Source organism: Crocodylus siamensis, chromosome 1 (genome assembly GCF_052110815.1).
Source record: "Crocodylus siamensis isolate JL-2025a chromosome 1, ASM5211081v1, whole genome shotgun sequence".
NCBI classification, from domain to species: domain Eukaryota; kingdom Metazoa; phylum Chordata; order Crocodylia; family Crocodylidae; genus Crocodylus; species Crocodylus siamensis.
The window spans coordinates 173,649,810-173,673,143 of NC_143395.1; the positions used below are offsets into that span (position 1 = coordinate 173,649,810).

The 23,334-nt window shown below is 38.2% G+C and overlaps 1 protein-coding gene across 3 annotated transcripts in view; it reads right to left on the reverse strand.

Annotated features, from left to right (window-relative positions):
* The window catches only part of RPS6KC1 (ribosomal protein S6 kinase C1), a 137,358-nt gene that overhangs the window by 79,114 nt on the left and 34,910 nt on the right, over positions 1–23,334 (reverse strand). For all 3 annotated transcript variants that reach the window (XM_090049065.1, XM_090049074.1, XM_090049083.1), the window contains 4 exons: positions 23,151–23,244; positions 18,946–19,005; positions 17,802–18,164; positions 1,238–1,359 (listed from right to left, as the gene is read on the reverse strand). In XM_090049065.1, the coding sequence (XP_089905191.1) occupies positions 1,238–1,359; positions 17,802–18,164; positions 18,946–19,005; positions 23,151–23,244 (639 nt within the window). The remainder of the gene's footprint in view (positions 1–1,237; positions 1,360–17,801; positions 18,165–18,945; positions 19,006–23,150; positions 23,245–23,334) is intronic.

Here is a 23,334-nt window from a genome sequence, read left to right on the forward strand (position 1 = left end):
TCCCTTTCCACCCCCCACCCCCACACACATTTTCTGATATGTAAAAGTGTGGTTTGGAATAAAATGAGTACAGGTTTCATCACTTTATGCTGTACATGCATTCCTGGAAAACAGTGCATAACTTGAATTTGCATAAAGGGAACCCACTTTATAATGTAACAAATAGGGATATGTTCCAGGACCTCAACTGTACTGACCCCCAGATCCATTTCTACCACTTTTACACAACAATTTTGGTACTTACAAGTTGTGTTTTTTTCACTTAAAATGAAAAATATTTAAAAGAAATAAGATGAATAAGATAAACAAAAATGTTTTAAGTGTGGACTTGTACCGTAGAAAGAGTTTGCCATCAAACTAATTATTTGATTTTTTTTTAATTTACTTTAAACTAAGTAGCATAATTTTACCTTATTTATATGGCTTTGCTTTTTTAAATAGCAATGTCTCCTTAAACCACTCTTAGGACTGTGCAAAAATAAGATGAAAGTCTTCCGCCTTTTTTTATCCTTACTTGATACAAATATAGACAGACAAGATGTTTAGAACTTTTATGTTTCGAACATGAGAGCCGTCAGTCATTGACAATCTCTCAGTTTAGTCTGCTGGCAGCAAACATCTAACCAGGTAAGTACCAAAGGAACTGACTGGAAAGGCAACACAAAAATTCCTTTAAGGTGTCTTGAAACATGATTTTTTTTTTTTTTGCTCAAGTATAATATGGTTAAAGAAGTGAAAGTACGTACACAACCCCTCAGAAAGGAATGTAATAAAGTTAGAACATTGAATACCCAAGCATAATCATGAGACATGTGGAAGGAAACAGTCCGACTCATTTCAGACACATTAGTTTATAGTGAGCTGATGAAGCCAATAGCCCCTGTACTCACAGGATCATCAGGTAATAATCTGCTGATGGGGACAGGATTTTTTAACTCAATATTTTGTAGTTTTCTAAATATTTTAATATTGTTAAAATATCATTTACAGCCACTAAGTATAGCAAATGATGAAAGACTATGAAAATCCCACTCTCACTTTTTACAAGCCAAGTACACTGTGCAAATTACAAAACATAAAATGAATCACCAAGAGGCTGCAAAGAACAGCCACTCTTCTTTTAAAACTATAACATCACAAGTGAGGCCAAACTATTTGAAGTTGATGAGAATTATACCCTATTTTAAGAAATTCAGTCTTGCAGAGATAGTTTCACATAAATTAAATCAAAGCCTACCACAGAAAGGGATCCATCTTCAGTTGAAGATTTTTGGTAGAGGGTGGAAATTTTTTCAGCACGCATTAGATATTCTGCGGTCTTCCTCTTCACTGCTTCTCGACGTGTTGGGCTTGATTCACCTAGATTGAAAAATAGAAGGCTGTCACTCTTCAATAAAGGTGTACAAATATTTGGGATAAAGGGTTGCCTGCATCTTGGGTACTTTGGATTCAGGCAAGCCAACAATATGCTTCCTTTTAGGTTTTATGTTCTGAGATTTAGGCAAAGATTCCATTTAAGCCTTGTTACATACTCAAATACTTAAAATCTCTTACCTTAGTTTCCCAATCTGGTATTAATTCCTATGGAAACCAAAGCAAGAAATGAAGCGAACTGAAATGGACTTTGTACCCATGAAAATCAAAGTGACAAAGATTTGGTATAAATGATTGCTAATTAAAAAAGGTGGTGGCAAAACCTTGCTTATTTCTATCAACCTAATTTACATGTCAAAGAAAGACTGGTCAAAGATGCTTCGATTAGCCACCATACAACAAGTGAAAGGGAGAGTTCTCATTTGCAGCTTTTTGCTGTTGTTTACAACCTTCCTTTTCAACTTAGAAGTAAGTACTTCAAAATAGAAGTAGTACGTGAAAAAACAAGTATTTCGAAATACTTTACCTGGTTGAAAGCACTTGGTCGTAAGATTTATCTTTCCAAACGTGGTCAATGTGTGCATGTATCTCATGTATGTTATTGCCTACACACACATCCTAAAATAAGGCCAGGATAACTCAAAGACTTGATATGAGATTTTGCTTTTCTGTTCAGACATTCGCATGCTAGGGTGACAAGCAGTAGATAATTAGCAGGCCCTACATCACTAATCTGAATTCAGACCTATTTGGTTGTGACCAAGAGTCATTTGCTAAGCCTACATGAAGACAAAATGATTGTCAGTCTGGTTCCTACAGTATAGAGTTCAGAACACTGTGCTAAATAAAAATATAGCCATCACCACAAATGACAGTCTCAGAAGTCAGACCAAGGGCCAAGATTTCATAATGAATTGCCCTTTCAGCCCAGGAGATAGACTTCTCAGATCAGGGTTGAATCATATAATTGAGGCAATAAAAGGCTTGCACAGCTACTGTTTATGCTGTGTGTCGGTCTTGTGACTAAACAGAGGACCACAGGCCACAGTGCTGGCAATCCAGCACTGTTCATAAGCCTGAGCTCTGACAAGTAATCAAATCTTCACGCCTAATAAATGCTAGTAAAATAAAGGGTTGTTTTGGGGTTGTTTTGGGGGAGGGAGGGTTGGTTTGGGGGGTCTTTTGGCTGTCTTCTAAGACTGTTTACAGGCTGGAAAACCAGAAAAGAAAAATGGTAAAAAAGGAAAAAGCTAAAAATTAAGTAGGTGGACCAAATACTAATTGTATGTATATATATTCATTCTTATTCCCTAACAGTTATAGAATAATAATAATTATAATTCTACATCTTCTGTGCCTCTTTAGGAAGTCCAAGGAGACTTGCCTCACAAATAGTGAATAATTGCCCATACCAAAAGCAATCCTCTGGCTCATTCACTATACTCCTTATGGAGATACACAGTGACTGAGACTTGGGCTCAAAGGCACCTTTCTACTGTGCCACCAAACTAACCACAAAAAGAACAGCCTTCACTAGGTGTATACCTTAGCCATAAGAAAACTGTAAAATGAACTGTTGTGAATCTTTTCCAATGAACCATACCCCTAACGCAAAGCAATTTTTCCACCAGAACTCCTGGAACAGCGAGTTCAATAAGGCCCATTTCACACGTTAAGTTTCTATTTTCTAGCTCAAGTCACTTTGGCCTTCTGAAGTATTCCCTCTCTTCCACGTAATGGCTCACAGACATCTTGAGAGGCAACAGTGGCTAGAAAGAGGAGAGTTAAGTCTATGCTATTAGAGGTTCTATCACAAGCTATAATAGAAATGACTTGGGGGGGAGAGCAGGAAGCGCGCGCGTCTCCTGATAATGGGATGCTCAGTAACGAGATTCTAAATCATAGTCTCCTTGCTCCTGGATGAAGGCACCCTCCATTAGGCTAAGGACTGCAAGCTACTCACCTCTACTCCAAGCAATACAGCAGGACAACAAGCCTAGTACAACTGCTATGTCAAAAATACAGTAAGCATTTATAAGCTATTAGATGGAGAGGAAAAAAATTAATCAGGCAATCAATGACAAGACGGAGCCCCCGAAAAGGAGTCAACGATAAGATGATGAAAATTCAAGTCCTTTCGCAAGCACCAGAAGATAAAGAGTGGACCTGTAAAAGAAAACACCATACCTAGCCATTACCTGCAGCTTCAACATCTTTCATATCAGCATCTCCTTCAGAGGAGCCTTGTAAAAAAATTTCCAGAGCACACTGTCAACATAGTCTGTCCCACACAAAAGAAAAATAAAGTGTGCACTATTGGAAGCTTGGGCTTCCGAAAAATCTAATGTAAATTGTAATTACAGATAGTCTGTAAAAAAACTGCAAAACAGAATACTTTCTAATTTCTTCGAATTTAGTTCCAACCCTGTCACTTCTGCCATACATTTAGTCTTTCTAAGGCAGGAAACTTGGCTTTGTACAAATTTTAGAGCTTGCTTCATTGGAGTCCCTAGAATTTCCATCAAGACCTGGTCACTTAATGGAAGACAAATGAGCTGTCCTTCCTATTATTTTCTCCTCAGCCAACATTTTCTTGAAACTAACTGGTATGGCATCTAGCAATTCAGCAATGCACTGAGTTTAGAGCTATCATTAAAAAGGTCAAATTATTGCTAACTGTCAGTTAAATTTTTTTAATGTGGAAAGTTATCACTCTTCAGCTATTTTTCCTATGCTTCAGTAATTTTTGAGTAATTAGACATGAGACAGGATGTCCCTTTTCAGGTCTCTGTTTTCTCCATTTTCATAAGAGATTAACTTCACTTAGATAGCGCTCACAAGAGAGCGGGGGGCTATCAGACACTAAATCTTAAAAGAGTTACGAGAGGAGAGGAGAGATGTTCACTCATTAAGATCTTTAACCAAAATAGAAAGAACTTTATTTGCAAACATTTCTATTAAAAAAGTTTCACATCTCACTAAGGACTGACAGACCAGAACTTATTCCTTCCTTGCCAGTTCCAGGTCTAAGCACTTTAATACAAGGTATACTTAGAAGAATAACTTAGTTTGTGGAAGTAAAGGTTTGTTTCCATTGTATTAGTTTGGCCAAGAGCAATTATAAAAAAATACTAGCTACATCCCATCACAATTTCTCTTTTAAATACTAACATTTTTGGCCTTACAGACATGTATACTGCAATGGGGAAAAAAAGTCAGCCACCAAATACTAAAGATATTTTACTTTAAAAAAAAGGCTATTTAAAAACCCTGAGCAAATCACTTAGAGGATGGCAAGTGATGATAAATTATCCAATAAGCCAAATTCAGTCTTCTGCATTTACCCCAGTCTCTCATTTCTTACATAATTTAAGAGGATACTAGTAAAAAACCTTATATTTCAGATTTTTAAACAGCAATACATATTCATAAACGCCAAAGAAATGCAAGGAGGTTATATCTGTATGTTAGAGGAATAAAGGGATATTCAAGTCATCCAAAATACACATTTAAAAAAAATAAAGTGGACAAAATGTTTTTTTAATAAAAGTGGGGGGTGGGGGGATGTTTTGTTTTCTAATGTTTCCAGTATATTCCCAGCTATGATCATTTGGACAGCTTACAATGTCTTCAACCCATATATATCTTTTTCTACAATTATTTACACCTTGGAAAGAATACTTTTTAAACCATAAAAACAGGAAATATTTAGCTGTGTCAAAGCCTTTGATGAATCTTCACAACTGCGCATACAAGCTTATCCTGCTTAAAACTAATATTGATTTTTCATTTAGGTTCTTTCCTACATACTAGAAGATTTGTGTTTCGTCTGATCAGGATCAAAGCTTTTTCCCCCCGATCATGGAGATTAAATCACCAATGTCATTTTAAATGTTTAAAAACTACACTGCTAAAGCAAGATATAAGAGTGTGGTAATGCTGATGACAGAGACCTTTAAATAAAAACCCTTCGAGATTCCTCGTTGCAATCTCTCTCTCTCTCCCCCTGCCTTTGCTATAGAGCAGCTGTGCCTCACGCAGATCCACATGAATGAAAATATTAAGGCGAGAAACCACCCACTTAGTTTATTTTCCATATGACTTTCCTGTAATTATTTTGTAAACTGTTCATACAACAATATATAAAAACATCTGCAAAAACAGGTAATTAATGTGTCAAGCCAAACTAATGCATTTTTTATGGTGTCCATGCTTCGTCAACTGTAATTATAACTCTTTTTAAGCAAATGATGATGTGTTTGTTGCAATGTGCAAGTGGTTATTTTAGATGCTCTGTTTACTGTTACTGCAAACAGAATATAAAAACTCTACAGCTACTTTGCCACACATACAAGCCTCCGTCTACACAAGCAGGCACAGGCTGCTCTCTCATTTTCCAAAAGCTTGGTATATTTCAAAGAAATAAAACATTTCTTAAAATAAAATGGAAGTTGGAAGGGCTGACCAGACCACCCTCAACCAATTAATATAGGATATTAAACCAATATCCAGCAACTAACTGTTCTTTAAATTTTATATTTAAGGACTATTCAGCTTTGACATATTCACTAAAATAAAAATTCCCAACAATATTCCAATTTTCTTGAGGTTCCAACATACAGTAAAAGCATGAATCTCAAAGTTAGCATGCCACCTGGGATATCTTTACTTCACCCTATTCCTTTTCCTGTGGTAAAGTGATGAAAATATATACTAGAGCAAGAAACATTTCGACAGAATAGATACAAAAAAGGTAGCACATGGAATACGAGGAATACTATCAACTGTCCCAGTCAAGTATCTCTTTCTCATTCAGGATGTCTCTCTTTCAAATAGCAACCAGCAGGATGGTGATATGCTGGTTACCTAAGCCAGGGTTAGTTACTTGTTCAGTAATTAGAGCGGATTTCCATGAAAGGGAGTTCCCTATGTTGAGCTGTTAATAACAAGCCGCTAACGTGATTTTTAAAAAAATTAAATCTTTTCCTGATTAACTTAATCCAGGGCTAACCCTCAGAGATAAAATATATTCTTGATTGGAAAGATCTCATGGTATTATCAAAATGCATTTCAGATCCTTGCACAAAGAGCCCTGAAGCTGGCTTAATTAAAAATTGTTAATGACCTGTTAAATTTCCTCAAGGAGAAAGGACAGCATGGACTAGGATGGAAGATTTGGACCATCCAGTTCAATTTATAAGCAAGTAATAAACACAAAGAGGAACAGAAGTCACCGGACGGTTTACAAGATACTTGCAGTTAGATGTATAGGACATCGCATGATCATAAAAATGGCATTGTTCTCCAAAGACATCAAATCAAGAAAATTACAAAAAAGAGAGAGAGAGGGAAACTGCTATCAACCAAACAGCAGAACCTCTGGCCAAGCACAACCTCTCTCTCAAGTATTCCTTTTTTTCACAAAGGCCCTTAATTCTCAACCCATCAAGAACTTGAACAACAGCTTCCAGACTTCTACTTGCCTCTTAATACATGCCCTATTCATGCAGTAGCTTCAACAAACCCTCATTTACTTTGCAAGGAAATATGTCATTTTCCACTTCTATCCAATACTGTTCAGTATATTTAATACCTTACATCAGGGAGTCACACGGGGCTCGTCTGCAGGCTGGATCCAGTGTGGAGCCACAACATCTGGTTTGCAGGGCTGCCCATAGGACTGGAAATTTGGCAACAACAGCTTTAATTGCCACAGCTCCTGGAGCCACAACAGCCACCACTCCTCCCACAGCCAAATTTCTGGCCTCATGGGCAGCCTCAAAGGCTAGATGACGCAACGCTGCACTCCAAATCCAGCCCACAGGGCTTCCCACAGGGCTGGAAACTTGACAGTGGAACCAATAGTGGCATCATTACATTATGATGGCTCCAGGAGCTGCAGCAACTAACTCTGCTGCCACTCATCCCACTGCCAAATTTCCAGCCCCATGGGGATCCCCACTGGCCAGATGAAACAGCTCTGCATGCCAGATCCAGCCCATGGACCAGATCTGTGACACCCATTTTATATCTTTAAAGGACTGTTAACTAGTTTAACCCTCAAAGTAGCCCTGAAGTATTAGTTTGATGTAGATGAGAGAGGTTAAACAATTTGACCATGAACATATTAAATCAATTAAATTGTGAGGATTAGGATTTGCAAGTTGCTGGCGCTCCACCCTATTTTCCTGTGCCAGTCAAGAAGACACTGCCATCCCCCTCAATTTGCTTTGGACATTTTATTTTTTGTTTAGTGGGCCTGTTTCAGATACTCAAGAACAAGAAAAAGGTTAAATCTCATTCTGAAGACTGATGGACAAGGTTCCAAATGAACATTCCCCTCATCTCACCTACCCAGATCCATCGTAGTGCACAAAGTGCTTCATCTTTCAATCCCAAAACGCATTACCTAAGGGCTACTAGCCTGATTTTACATATGAAGAAAGCAAGCTACACAGCAGTTAAGACACTTGTTCAATGATACGCAAGGCAATAACAGGGCCAGCACAGATGTCTATACACTGGACCAGGCTTCCCAAGATATTTCTGCTTATTTCTTGGCCATAATCACGATTAAGTAGAATACCTATCTCTTGACAAAGGGCAGAGAGTTTTTCATAGATTGTTAGGCTGGAAGGGACCTTAGAAGAAAATCAGGTCCAGCCACCTGCACCAAGCAGGAAAGACAACTGGAGTCAAGTGACCGTCCAGTCTTCTCTTGAAGATTTCCTGGGTAGGCAATTGCACCACCTCTGGAGGGAATTTATTCCAGAGTCTGGACACCCTACTTGTGAAATCGTTTTTCCTAATCTTGCGCCTGAAACGGTCTTCAAGGAGTTGGCGACCATTACTCCCAGTTTTCCCGAAGGGTGCCCTGGTGAACAGTTGTTCACCGAGCCCTTGATGTATGCCTCTGATGTACAGAGAAAAAGAATTATTCACCTGATCACATTAAGTGCTTCCAGTAATAAGGAGGATGGAAATCAGATACCGAGAGGGGTTACCAACTATGTGAAAAACTGCTGTTGTCTAATTCTGCATCTGAGACCCCTCCATGGATGCAAATCCTTCTGAAGAACAAAAAACTTCATATTTAAGGATACAGTAATAAAATAAGCTTATCAATGCATGATTCATGCACTGCCTCTGCTGGAGTACCTTTAGCTGCCTTGGACCTGGGAAAACTGTTGACTGAAGAGCATAGAAAAGACTATGGAAAGAGGAGATGTACATGATCCTCAGAGATTCCCCTACAAGCCTCCAGCAAAACCAGACTGGACATCCTGATATTCCTCTGGTACAAAGCCAAAAAAAATTAAATGCAAACATACCTTTCAAATCCACCTTTTAAGTCATAAAGTGGCAAAGGAGATCATAAGCCCCATTCTATATTTTCAAAACCTTTGCAGGTCAGGATCACCATTATCTTTACTTTTTATACAATTTTACAATGAAGAATTTGCCAGAAGTTCAAAAAATTAAATCTTTTTTTCCTCTACTATTCAAGAGAAAAATTTTCTTAAGTTAGGATCCCATGTATATTTTTTAAATGAGAGAACTGGATTCTTCATTTATTCTCTTAATTCTCAAAATTAACCAAACTCAGGTTTCATTCTTAACCAGCGATGAGCTGGGGCACACCACCTCACATAAGTAGGTTATTCATGTAACATTGTAAATTTTATGCTTCAGAATAGAACTAACATAAAAAGGTCAGTTAACTTTCCAGAATGAGCTTGTTACATCTTCAATGACACAATGGTATAGGGGGTTGACTTTCAAAAAGTGAGACTGGTAAAGTTATTTATCATTTAAAAGGGGAGACAGATTTAATATGGAATAAAGTATTGGAATAAAGTATGGAATAAATAGACACCTGTCTTACTAAAAATGAACAAGAAATCATAATAAAGAAGAAATTAACCATGAAAGCTTTGAGGCTCCATTCATGTTCACCTTACAGACCAATAGAGCCTAGTTAATTTGTGTTTGTGATACTGCTGCTAGGATCCCAGGCAGGAAAACAGAAGGGAATTAGGCTTTAAGGGCATCTTTACACATGCTCCAAGATTGGCAAGGGGGACACTTTAATTAGAGCAGCTCTTGGGAGCCACTGTAATTAAACGGGCCCACATCTCATGTATTCAGGATCCCACACTTCAAAATGGCAGCAGGGGTGCTTTGACTAAAGCTTGTTTGATGAGCTTTAAAGTGCCCTGCCACCATTTTGAAGTGTAGGGACATTGAAAACATGAGGTGCTGAGACTGCTTGAGTGTGCTAATTAGCATGCTCCAGCAGACTTGATTAATTGAGTCTTCACTGACGCACTAATAATAGTGAATTGGAGCAGGCATCCTACATGTCTGCAGGCACCCTTATTGTCCAGATGGGCTCATAATGATCATGTTAGGATATTCTTAAAAGGTCCACTTCACAGGTACTACAAAACACCAGGGAGAACAACACAGAGTGGTCTCATTCAACTCAGGAAAAGCGTTTGTCAGTGTTGAGTGGCACTTCCTTTTGGAATCAATATTGTAAGTGAGAGTTGAGAAGGGCACAGGTTTATGACGTGCTTATTTATCTGGTTTCCAGTCTACACAATGTTGCTAAGGCCAAAAATTGTACAGATTAACAGATGCTGATCTCTCTTCTTTAGCCAGAAGAATTTATCAGGAGAACTCCTCTATTATCCCTAATGAGTGACCAGAGGAAGAACATCTTGCATTTGAAAGCTTGTCTAACATTATCCCAACTACACAGTTCACCCAACAAAAGCTATCATCCTGAGAAATCCTTGCCTCTCACATAATTTCTGGACTACCATAGCTACAACATCACTCTTACACTATCATATCCCTAATGAAGACATTTCCATACAAAGCAAAAGACTAGAAAGCTATCATCATTATTTCTTCTCAAACCCTTCTGTTCCTTTCTCAGACATACTCAAATAGTTTGGACCCTATCTTGCTTTCAGAACCAATTAAAAGATGCTAGAAGTTTCTTCTCTTCTATAATATGCTACCAGGAATTTGTTGGAGACTCAAACTCCCCCAAACTCCAAGTATTTAAACTCCAATGATTTAAGCAGTAAAACTTTCTCCAAAAGTTGAAAGCTTGAATCAACCATTAATAATTGCCCAATGTAACAGCTACAATACTCTTTTCATAAAAAATTTCTTTATGTCCTTCACACTCTTCCTGCACATATCACGCAGCTGGATTTTGGATTTTTCAAAGAATGACTCTCCTTTCTATAAAAATGCAAGGGGGTAAGCCTTAAAAGACTTATTCTTCTCACAATGAAAGGAGGGTTAGCAGCACCTTCCTTATTAGTGGGTAGCCCAGCTGTTATTTTTGCTTAATTGGTTCAAAAGGACCTCTGTTCTTCTTAGTGCAAACACTTCTTACATCGCATGAACAGGCTGGCTTTGTCGATATTAACTAAACATAATCTGATACTCACCCCAAGTGACAATACAATCCCACAATCTAGCACAAGATTTTTGGCTAATTTTGACAATGCTCTATAGTCCCAAAGTTCCTAGTCCACTTCTAGAAATGAGTTTTAGCTGCTGAAGACCCCATGAAACTCAGAAAGCTAAATTATTTTTTAACCGATCACATCATTGCCTTATGGCTGTTGCATAGGCGAGTGGACATTCTGGTAGCTAGGAAGGAAGTAGTTGGAGCCTTCAACATGTGGGGGCAGATCAGGGTTGCAGGACAACGGTTTCTGTCAAAATGTCAGCAGCAAAATACAGTAAGTGTTGCCATTTTATAATCTTAAATTTTCAGGTTCAACAATGGGGTGAAAGAAACAATGTAATTCATTCCTTCCTTTCCTAGCTATTCAAAAGTTAGAGAGGCCACTTTGTTGGCTATCTACAAAACCATGAAAAACAGAAACTTGTTTAAGCAAAACATTTTTATCAGAAGCACAAATCTGTGGCAGCAAGTGGACTCAGCTGAACCTTCATTCTAAACTCTAAAACTGTCCATGAGAAGAAAACTTTAGTAGTTTTTAAGGGCTCATACCACAATACAGTCAATTCTCTAGCTAATGACAGCTCACGTATTTCAGTGATGTTAACAGTACCAAATCCTATAGAGACACCAAAGTTAAATTGCCAGTGGGTTTTCACAGATGTCTACACATAGTTAGGATAAAATACACAGGAATTAATAATAGAAGTTAAGGCTGAGGAAGTGATCTGAATATATTGTGCTCAAGGGACAAACAAGTGGGAGTCCATGTAGTACCATAATCAACACAGCACATAATAGACATGGCTTTTCAGAAAGTTTTATCCAGAGAGTATCTCACTGAAGACATAAGTGTAAATCTAAATGCATGAGAACAACTCTTTTAGGTAAGATAGAAGTCAATGCTCTCTAGGGGCCAGTGTGGTTCTCCAAAACACTGGAGATGCGCATGCGTAGCTAGCACATGCATTGACACTGAGCCACAGCTCTTCTTTCCATTAATCTGTTAAAAATCATAGTCAAACCACAATAATAAGCTGCAGGAAGATTTTACAGAAGTAAAAGATCTCCTTAGAGAATTGGCTATTAAAAAAAAGAAGAAAGAGAGTCATGGAGGGGGAAGAGAAGGAAGGGGGATTGGTACTCAGATCAGCACAAAAACAGAACAGAAGCAGCCTGGTAAGAAAACAAGATGGTGCCAGAGCATGTTCTCCAACACAAGGACAGCAGAAACCACTTTGGCAACCAAAATAATGAAAGGCATAATACAGCACCTTATCAAAGAATTGGAGAACTGAAGGCTTCCCAGCCTCTCCACATTCTGGTGGGACTTTCTATTAAACTGAGAGAGACACCAGAGAAAATCCTATTATTGCACTCCAACAAGGCTCTGAATTGTCGAAGAGAGGAAGAGGGTCCCTGTCTCTAAATCTGGATAAGTACCAGTTTTCCAACTGTCAGCGATTTTACTAAAATTTGCATTCCCAAAAATCAAAGGAAAGCATCCTTCTAAGAGAGCATAAATCATGCTGCTGCAGTCCCAGAGCTCAAAAGCCACGTGAACTGTGTTGAACAGCTGAGAGTTTGAGAGTCAAGACACAGTAGCATGACTTCTCTGATTTCCAGGACTTTTCTGTTGCATTACAGGGCATTCAGGCTTTAACCCAAAGAAGAACTTCTTTCAGGAATGGGATTACTGACACAGAAGGAGCTAAGTGGATCTTGCTGTAAGTGTTGCCTAGGGAAAAAAATTAAACCCTCATAAAATCCTTAATATGTGCTCAGAATTGCGTATAACATCAGCACAGAGATGGTTTTCTGATATATGTGCATTCTGCCAGTAGCCAGTAAACATACCACGTGGGAATGAACCCAACTTAACTGAGCCTAAACGTCCGCAGATATATTTTACTTTACTTCACATAGTTGACAAGGGAACGTTACAGGGCAAAGGAGGGGGGTAAAGAAAAAACAACTACACATTAGGCAGCTCAAGCAGATAGCATTAAACTGGAAATATAATTCCTCAGTGCAATGATCTGTTTTAAAATATATTGTTTGATAATTTTAGGATGTCAGTGTTTATACTCCTTTTGAATTATGCACTTTCTATATAAGATAAGATAAGAAGTTAAATCACCATTAAAATAATTATGGTGCATCCTAACATCACACATTATTTATTTTTTATTAGCAGCAAAATGGTTGGCAGGGAATAATCTTTTAGAACATCCAAATCACTCAGAGCCCAACCAAAAAAAAAGTATTTTTGGGAGACTGTTTCTCCTTTAAAGTGTACATAAATTAGCCTACTGCAACAGATATATTAAAAAGGACTTACAGGCTGGTTTGGACAAGCCTTCTCCATCTCATTCAGTTCTTGAAAGATCTGTAGGATTATTTTTTACATGCTTATGTTTACTAATTGTATTTGACAAAACAACTATAGATACTGAAGGTAGGCATTTCATAAGACACTGGCAGGATTGATCTTCCCTCTGTATGCTATGAACATCCACAGTTAAAATTTTAACTCAGACTAAGTAATATTTCCTGCAACCAAGTCTAAATGCTGGTTGCTATGTAGCATCAGACCCAGCAATAGACCCAACTGCAAGCCTATACAAAATTTTCCTACGTCAGGGTAAATACAGCTAGAGACAAATCAATAACAGCACATAATGCCTGTAGCCATTTCATTCTAGTGATAAAGCCTTCAGTTACTTTTCCTACAGGCAGCAAATACATGCTAGACTAGACTGATTTCTGTCTACATTATTTGCTGAAAAGGGTTTGGTATCCCTATTAGGCTCTGCAATGGGGTGTATAAGCCTCATGGTACAGCAGTCACAAGGGGATCAAGGGACTGAGCTGAGTTTAAGCAATTTATTAGCAACAATGGGGATTAAACGCTTCTGTTCAAGTAAGGAGGTATGGCTGCCAAGGGGGCTGAGACATACCATCGAAAAGCTCCTCAGCATCAGGCTGGCAAGCAGCTGCCTTGAGAACAAACCAAGAGATACCACAAGGAAGGATGTCAACCAGCTGGGGAACAGTGATAGGGATATCCTTACCCCACAAAGCAAAGAAAAGACCAGATTTTCTAAGAGATACCTTGTTAGGTACCTGAGAAAATTAGTGCCAGGATTAAAAGTATAGCCAAAGGGACCAAAAAAACTGTGGCCCTAAAGTGGCACAGGAAACTTGGGAAACTCCAACTAATCCATCATCTACACAGAGTGTGAAGCAACCCCTCTCATAACCCCATAATAATTTTAATCATATAGCCCTCACTCTCTGGGAAGATGATTTAAACACTAATCTATCCCCAACCGAGTGGATAATTCCCATTTCAGCTCAGTTATTTCACAAACTAAGCATCTAGTTCGTTTTCAGGATGGTCAGAAGTATCACCTAGGTTTACAGACTAGTGCTCGTTTAACACAGCTCTATTACACTTTTTGTGGAAATCTTCATCATAAGATAATTTCTGAATAAAAATTCAAAGTTGTTTTATTGAGCCTCCTATCATTTCTTTTAAAAAAGAGTGTAAAAAATACATTAAAAAGTTAGTGCCAAAATGTCACAGAAATAGAACCAGGGAAAATACAAATGTGGTGCCATTAACAGTGCCATACTTTCCACTGCATAGACAAGGGAAACTGAAAATGAAGTCAATGTAGATTTGTCTCCTTGGCTCCAATACATACAGCTCTTCACCTCTGGAGTAATGTCATTAGTCAAAGAGCTGAACTGTCCATCAGAAACATAAAAGACCTCCATTAGCAGAGACCACTTTTGCAAAACAGCAAACAAATTCTACCCAATTACCTTAAACTGAAGAACTGCAAATCTGTAAGATTAGAGTAACAACATTAGCAATATTTAAAGTTAGAAAAGCATAGGTTATGCCACTAGGACAGGCCAGCAGCAAGAACCAAGTGGGAAGAAAACCTGAAATTGCTGATCCATGTGTTCAGTTTACTGAGGTGGTATATGAAAAGATGTCTAACAATTTAATATGAAGTTACGAAAAGAAGGGACGGATTCTTTTGCTTGTGATATTGACAGCATTTTATGATTCTGGTTTTATGTCAATTTCTATTTTCTTGGTGCCACCATGTGGCAACAGTAAAGATTGTCATTTTATACTGAAGAGAGATTTAATCCCAGTCAAGAATTAGTTCTCAAAAAAGGCTATGTGTTGGGTATTTGCATCTTGTTAATAAAAGCCACTCCAATATCAGGGAAAAGGTGTTTTGGCTAGTCTAGAAGAGAAACAGGAAAGAAAAATATTTTATTGGCGCATAAGACCACACCAACTATTTCTAGATCTAGGTCTATATTTTAGCCACGTAAAGTGAATAATTAGCGAGGTATAGGTTGGAAAAATTAAATTAGCAGGCCTTAAAAGTCAGAATCAAGGTTACAAGTGCAATATACCATGAATGTTTATCTATCGTTGTCAATTATAAAAGTAATAGTCTATTTAAATGAAAACTGTCTGATACTAGAGAAGTGTACACTGAAGAAAAAGAAAATGATGAACTAGAAACATCTTCCAAGTGGGGACCGAGAAAAAAGTTATCTAATCTATGCTTTGTGGGGTACCAGCGTCCCTTGAGGGAGAGGGAATTACAAAAACATGTATTATTTATGAATCTGCTGAAATGCACCATAGAATTTTTTAACTGATGTATTTAAACACCCCCAAAGCTATAGAGGGGGGTGAGGGTTTCCCTACCATGCTGCGGAAACACCAAAACCAGCAAGACTCAGGATCAATTAGATCTGCCAAAACCAAGGATAAGTGCTTAGCAAAGAATGGCTTTCCTTCTCCATCCCTGAAGAGTCACAGAATGAAGGGGAAGGAGTAGAAAGAGGAAAATCTGAGAAATCAGCCAGATACAACTGATAGATGCTTTGCCCCTGCCCATCTTAGTATTAGTCTAACCTGAGCAAGCTGACTACAGACCCCAAGGGACAATATTCTAGCTATAGACAGCTAGAGTGCAGGCCACCCTAGGCACACTCTCTTCCCACTTGATATAGCTTCTGTGCCAGAAGGGAAGAAAGCATAGGTGCTGGCTATGCTAATTCTGCATCCACCACAGCATCCACTGCATACCTTTGCAGGTCATTTCTACTCCTTTTGTGGTACACAAGCGCCACAAAGGAGAACAAACCTGCAGAACAGCTACTGCAAAATAGTGAGTGGGATCCCCTGATCTTTTTCACATGCTAAGTTAGTTTTGAAGCTGTAAAGGACGGATAAAACATAAAGACTGAGAATCAGGATTCTTCTTCTTCTTGATTAGCTGGTACTAAGGAAATGGGAAGCAAAAAAAATAAGATTTTGTAGGAAGTTCTGACCACAGGAACAAAACCCTAAGAATTTAAGGTGGATAATTAGGGAAGGTCTTTCAAAGCTGAAGCTGCAAACACTATTTTGAAAGTACCTTGCATTGTGATAATAAACAGTAGTAGTTACTATAGAATGGAACATCCTTCAGAGAACAGCAGTGAACAGTGCACAAGTCTGTAAAGTGCAACAGTATGGGATGAAGAGCTTCAACAGAAGGATCTTCTAGGCATTTAACGTCAAGAATAAAATGCATGTTGATAATACAGGTAAGGAGAAAAAGGATACTGTTAAAAAACCACAACAAGCTACATAGCAGCCATCCTACTGACATCACTCCAGAAGAAACAAAAGAGAGATCTTTACCAGCTCTTCTCCAGCACAGAAGCTCTCTAGCAAAGAACATGCGCTCTTGACCCATTCCCATACTTTTATTTTCACCAATACTAAGACAATTATTTTTGCCTGCCAGTGTTCAAAGCAACACATGGTGTAATATCTATTATCAGAATGATACAAGGACAGCTCCAAAGGATGAGCACTATATATCTATGAGCGCTATATATCTATGTGAACTAGAGTAAATATCTGCAAGCCCCTCCATTGAACAATTAAAATTAAATTCCCAATGGATTTCTGGTTAGTGCTTTCTACTGTTAAATGAAGTCTGGATTTTATTCTTACTCAAGCAGTAGGCGTGGAGTTGGAGTACTATGTAGGAATTGAACTCACACATAAACACAACTTACAGTTCTACTGAATAGCTTCTATCCCCAGTACCCCCAAAAAATTGCTGTAAGTGAGACATTACAGAGGAGAGGTGAAACAGGAAGCATCTTCTTTGAGCAGCAGGGGTAGACCCTACAGAACCCTCTTACCAATATTAATCTGGTTAACTTCAGCATTTTCAGATAAACTGACACATTACAGAAGCAAAGTGCCATGCTATGTCTACAGCTATGTTCTCTTTTGTAGACAAAAGAACCTCTATAATGCAGAACTTGGAAGCTTATGCATCTTCTTTCTAGAAGAGGTTGGATGCTTACATGTACTGAGAATGAGGTTAGGATGCTGTTGTGTTCGAAAACACACAGCTATATCAGTCTTCCTATGAATAAAATGGGGTTAATTAATCTTCACTTAACTATGTAAATAAAGTGACATTTTAACAGTGCTGCAAATGTCCAAAACTATAGATAATTATTTCAAATATTATGTAAGGATTGAAGTGCATGTAACAAAGGGGAAGGTACAGGAGCTGTACTAGACAGCAAAGCCTACCTACAACTCACTTTTAAGCAATTTTAAAAAAAGAGCAAGTATCTGGTGTTTTGTAGATTTGCTTCTGAATAACTGTTCAGGCACTGATTTTCTCATTAAAAATGAAATCACAAACACTTGCACATATACATATACCCAGCATGTGAGCTCACTGCCACCTGAAAACCCATTTAAATACCACTTCTTTATCACTCCCATTTAAAATACCACTTCTTTACAGGATAGTAAATTGTTGTCAGTGACAGGTGATTAACACATCAAAAGATAAGTCCAATGCAGTGGGACAAGCCTTACCTTGAACACCTTCCAGGAGCAGATCAACCCCTTTCCTATAAAAGCCAAAGGCAGCTTCATAATCTTCTTCTTCCTCTTTCTTCAAGGCCAGCTTTATCAGCTCCCCTGCTTTCTCCAAGTAATCTTGTTTGCCAGCCTTAGGTTTTAAGCTCCCAGTAAACAGACTACGGTTCTCCCTCTCCCCTTCAGGTTTGCTCCATTCATGCTCAGAAGCAACACTGCTTTGTGCTAAGGCTTCAGAATTAAAACCAAGACCAAAAGCTCTACTGGGAGAATTTTGGTCGGATGCCATTCCATCATCTAACTCGGCAAGAGAGTCTACATCAACTGTCAAAGAGATCAGGTCACTGTCACTGGAGAAACCTGGAAGCATGATCACAAATATACAGAGAAGTTAAAGTAACTAGCTGCTAAGTATTAGTATTCCTACTCACGCTCTTAAAGTCAGCAAATGTTCTTGTTATCCACCAACAACATTCAACTTAAGCCAATTTAAGCCATTTGTTACATTCCTAAATTACATTCTCCTAAGTTGCAAACTCCATTGTTATATCTGATGCTCTCATTTTCTTTTCTAAAAACATGAGACTTTCAGAATTTTTTATCGCAAGGCTTTTCTTTGATCAACAAGAATTTTTTGTCACACTTTATTCCACTTCCATTTTAGTTGTCAAGCACAGACTGCTTAGCTTCGATATTTTGTATGAAGGATCTCTTAATACTTTTTGTGTGGAGTCAGCCTTATATACAAGGCTAATCTTCAGAACTCATGGTTTTGGAGATTATAAAGGAGCTCAATTTCCTCCAAATTACCAACAGCCTCCTCCAAGCAATTCCCAGCTCAGTTCCTCTTTTCAATACAGAGAACTGTAAGCAACCACCATGCAATCTACACTTTCAGAGTCCACTCTCCTTTGGGCTTCTGGAAAGTACAAAACTAAGCCTGTTTGTGTGGATGAGGATACATAACAAAGCAATTTCAGGCTGAATTACAGGCAAAAAAATTTTGATCCATGCTTTAAGTAAGTAAGACTAAGCAGATCAAGATCCTGAAAACCAAGTGGATATTTGGGACTCGTTTTCAAAAGCCTGGTTTGGCATTTAAAATGTGTCATATATATAAGAACAGCTACTTATATCTCACCTCCACATTCTGACTGGCTGGTAAGTGTCACATCATCAAGTCCACTTAGATCTTTTCGAACTATAAAGGGTAAGAGGAGAAAGATATTACTGGCATGTTTCTTCTAGTCTGTAATATAAGACGACGTAATGTCAACAAAGTGAAAAGGAGAATGATGCAGCCTTATCACAGATGGAAGTTTGTTACAGGCAACTGCACTCACGTCCACTATCAGCTGCATTCATTTTGGTGTCAGATTGTCAAAACATCAGCAGCATGACTATGTTTTTAGTTTTTTCAATTCCTTGCTGCCTTAAAGGTTATTGAAAGACTGAACAGCACTGGTGCCTGCTTAGCAGGACCACTTGGAAACCTCAAACCCATACTGTCCTATCTAAATGCAACTGAGATAGCATTTAATCCAAGTATGAGATGTTTGCCATTCTAGAGATGGGATTTGTGGGGGAAAAAGAACTAGACAATGAGAACAAGGTAACACCAACCTATCTATCAGGGATGAACAAGAAATCTGCCTGGACAAGTGGTCTGTGAAACCACTGATTCACTGGAGGCAGCAATTCTCAACTTTTTTGGGTTTATACCTCACTGCAAAAGTCAGCTACTCTTGTGCTAAGGGGAGAGAGGCCTAGACATCAGGAAGGCTAGGGACAGTAAGGGACTTCACAAAAACACAGATGCTGAGGGACAACCCAAAATTCATGATTTACAAATAAGTGATAACTTGAGCAGCAGGGACTCAAAATGCACAAAACAGGCTATATATGTGTCAGTTTGTTTTGTTTGCAGGAAGTCATGTGATAGCTAGGTGACAGGAAAAGTAATTGATGGGTGAAGATACATAGATAAGGCAAAGCATGTTAACAGGTACGGCTTTGAAAGAGGAGCATGCTGTCTCCCCAGGCAATCAGACTTTGGCCTCAGGCAACCAGGAGAATGTTCTTCTGATGAGTCAGAAAACTTAAATGGACCCTTTTTTTCCTACTAATGTCCTTAAATGGGGATGCCTTGGCTACAATTTCCTGTTAAAAAGCAATAATGCTGCAGTATTCCAGAAATAAGAGCTAAGATATGAAAAAGTTCATAAAAATGAGTGAAAACCTAATTTCTAAAACAGCCCTGAAATACTATTTGACTTCCAGCTGGTTGAGACATGCATACTCTGTGTCCTAAGAACTGCAAGGGGTATACATTTCTGGTAGGGAGAAGATGGGACATAAAAGCACGCATAAAGGAACACTGTATGGCACTCTTCCAGAGGATTTGGCAATTGGTTCAATAAGAGAATAATCTGGGAGGTGGAGATTAGGATAATGTGTATAGGTACATGCATGCAAAGTACACAAGAAGTCAGTAAATGGCAGCCAATTGAGGTGGAGTACTCTCTTAAGCTTACAAAGTAGCAGGCCCCAATTCAATTGGGTCCAATGAGATTGCACATAGCTTTTGGTGTAGTTTCACCATAAAATTTGGCACCCTTTCTGAGAATCTTGTAAGTAACCCACAATTATACTGGGAAGTAGGAAAATTATTAATCTCCATCCTTCATGCCATCACCTGCAAGGAAGTGGTAAATTAAAAGTTACACAAAGTGGGCAGGTATATTATGACCGAGGAAGACACAGATGCCTGTAAGAGCATGGAGTATTATTAATAGGCTGGAGAACCGTGTTGCTATTTCTGGTACATGCTTTTCTCCATTCACATAGTTTGGTATTTGTCATGGAGTTTCAGTGTCTGATTCAACCAAACAGAAAGATTTCCTGTGTGTATCTCCCAAGGTAATCTGTCTGGTTTCGATAAAGCTGCGAGACAATACAGGCCTTGACTTTTCCCCCTCTAAGCTATTAAATATCCATATGCTTTTTGCTATAATATTGAATGGCTCAAAGTAACATCTGCAGTTAAAATGCTTTTGCCTCTTTAAAAAAAAAAGAAAGAAAAAAAAAAGAGAAATCAAGCTTCTACTTCTATACTTAGGATCCAAGCAGTAAGGCTAACAGGAGCCAGCCAAAGTAATAAAGTGGATCCAAATATTTATATGGCTTACATCACTGTAGTGTCTAAACACCTGAAAAACTAATGCCTAGATGGGGAAAGACAAAGCACTCATCTCACTCTTGAATATGCTGCAGTGCCCTCACTCAGCCAATTTAACACCACTAGAAACTGTGAGCTCTTCCCTGTACTCTAAGTTGTGGAGCCTAACCTTAAGACACCCATTGTTTAGCCAATTATGCATGTAAGCATGAATTAAAAAAAGAAAAGCAGCTGAGCACTAATTCACTGGTCTAGTGATAGTGAAAGATGATGCTTTGCCCGAAAATGACCTGCGATCACCTTTCAAGCAGTAGCCTTGCAGTTTGCTACAAAGTTACAGAGCCCACCCTTCAGGAACTAGAGGGACAAGAGTAAGAGAATGCTACAGATCCATCCTAAGTAAACTCCATCATCAGCTAAAGGGTGATCTTCATGCCCTTCAAAAATGGGAGTCCTAGGGTAGTTTGGAGGATCTATAGATATAACCAGGTCCTAAAATAAGAGGAAAGCATAGACCAGTGGACCACTCTTATCTAACAATGATAAAATAGACTTGGAGAAAGAAAACCAGATTAGACACTTCAGTAGATTTCAGAAATGGGGTCAAATCATAGCCAAGTACTAATACTGCCATCTACAGGACTACAGTATAGTTGCTTCTGTTTTATTCTGAACTTGACATTCTATCTACTTTTAGTAGAGGCTATGAGAAAACATCAACCTGAAAGTCATATTTATGTCTGAGAATTCTATTTGTAACTGCTAATACTTTATCTAAATGGGGAGAATGTATGTTTCTGTATTTTTCAAGTTTATTTTGTGTATTCAATGGACATTAATGTCTAATCTGTTTCGCTGTTTCTCTTGAACATCCATAGATCTTTGTAAGTAGAGACCTTTGTAAACATCTTCAGAGGGCTCTTTATATACGTTACAAATGCTAGATATGTTATATTATATACACATGTACGTACCACAAAACATGTCTTCATTATGAGAATGTGGAACTTTCAAAAAACTGTTTAAATACTTCATATAAATTAAGAGTAGTTATGCCTATGTACGTGTTACAAACATACAACCGTATGTAGTTCAAAAGGAACCAAACTGCCTTACTGTTATGTACAAGCAAAATATTCATGAATGCATTGTTACATTAGCATCTACAAGTTTTGTTTTGTTTTTTTAAACAAGCTTAACTTTAATGCATTTATAGAAGATATTACACAAGGAACTGTAAGATCCAGACATTAAAGAAGAAATGGTTATGATTCACTAGACAACCTGGGTTTTCTAGCTGCTACGTTTTTTCTAAATTAAAAAAACAGTGCATGCAGATAAGCATTGCCTATAAAAGCAAGTTTTAACCCAAAGCAAAGTTTACAATGAAAGAGAGTCCAGAAAATAAAGATCTAGTCATGGGAAAACTGGATTAAGCAGCAGCAAAGTAGAAATATGCAAGGACAGGAAAAACATTCTTAAAATTAACAAGACATTAAGCTTTTATTAGAAAATAGTCACATATAGCTAAAAGTATGAATGTCAGAGAAGTAGGGAAATCAAGAGAGATCTTCCAATGATCACAGCACAGAAGATGCAGCCCACGCATTTTTCAAGTACATCTGGTACACAGAAGGGAACAGTAAGGTTTACCCAAATTTTGAAAACTGAGCCTACTTCAGGAAAATTAACCAGTGTCAGGTGTTGTGTTAACTATGACACACACAGCTTACACCTCTCTTAGACCCCTAGGTCAGCCTTAACATGCACCACATGTGCAGTTTTAAAAACACTGATAAATCTTCATACAATTTTTCCTCTGTTATGTGTTTTGATGAGAAGTGAAACAATAATGTTGACATTTGAAATATCATCACTAGACTCTGAGTTAGCACCCGCTGATATTAATGGCATGGTTCAAACTGTGTTTACAGGTTTCTGGACAAACTCTAGGAAGAATCCACCAGGGAGCTATCTTGCACTCACAGGGGACAAACTTTGATGTTCCCAACAAGATTTTCCCATGCCTAGTTTCCAAAGCCCTATCAACGTGAAAACATAGTGAAATTGGAAGCCAACTTTCCTATCAGTGCTGACACACCAGTTGCATATTATACACACTGTACCACACGACAACCAAACAGCTTGCATCACAGAAGGAAGCCAACCTTCAAAACTGCAGTCAGACAAACTGTCAATCAGGGAATCGGATAAAGGTTCAACAGGACCAATCAATTCAGATCCATCATGCACCTCACCACCCTGAAAAGAAAGGGAGAAAAAAGTCTGTATTCAGTTATTGTTTGTTCTGGAAAGTATCGTTATCATACAGCAACAAGAAAAGTGGCCACT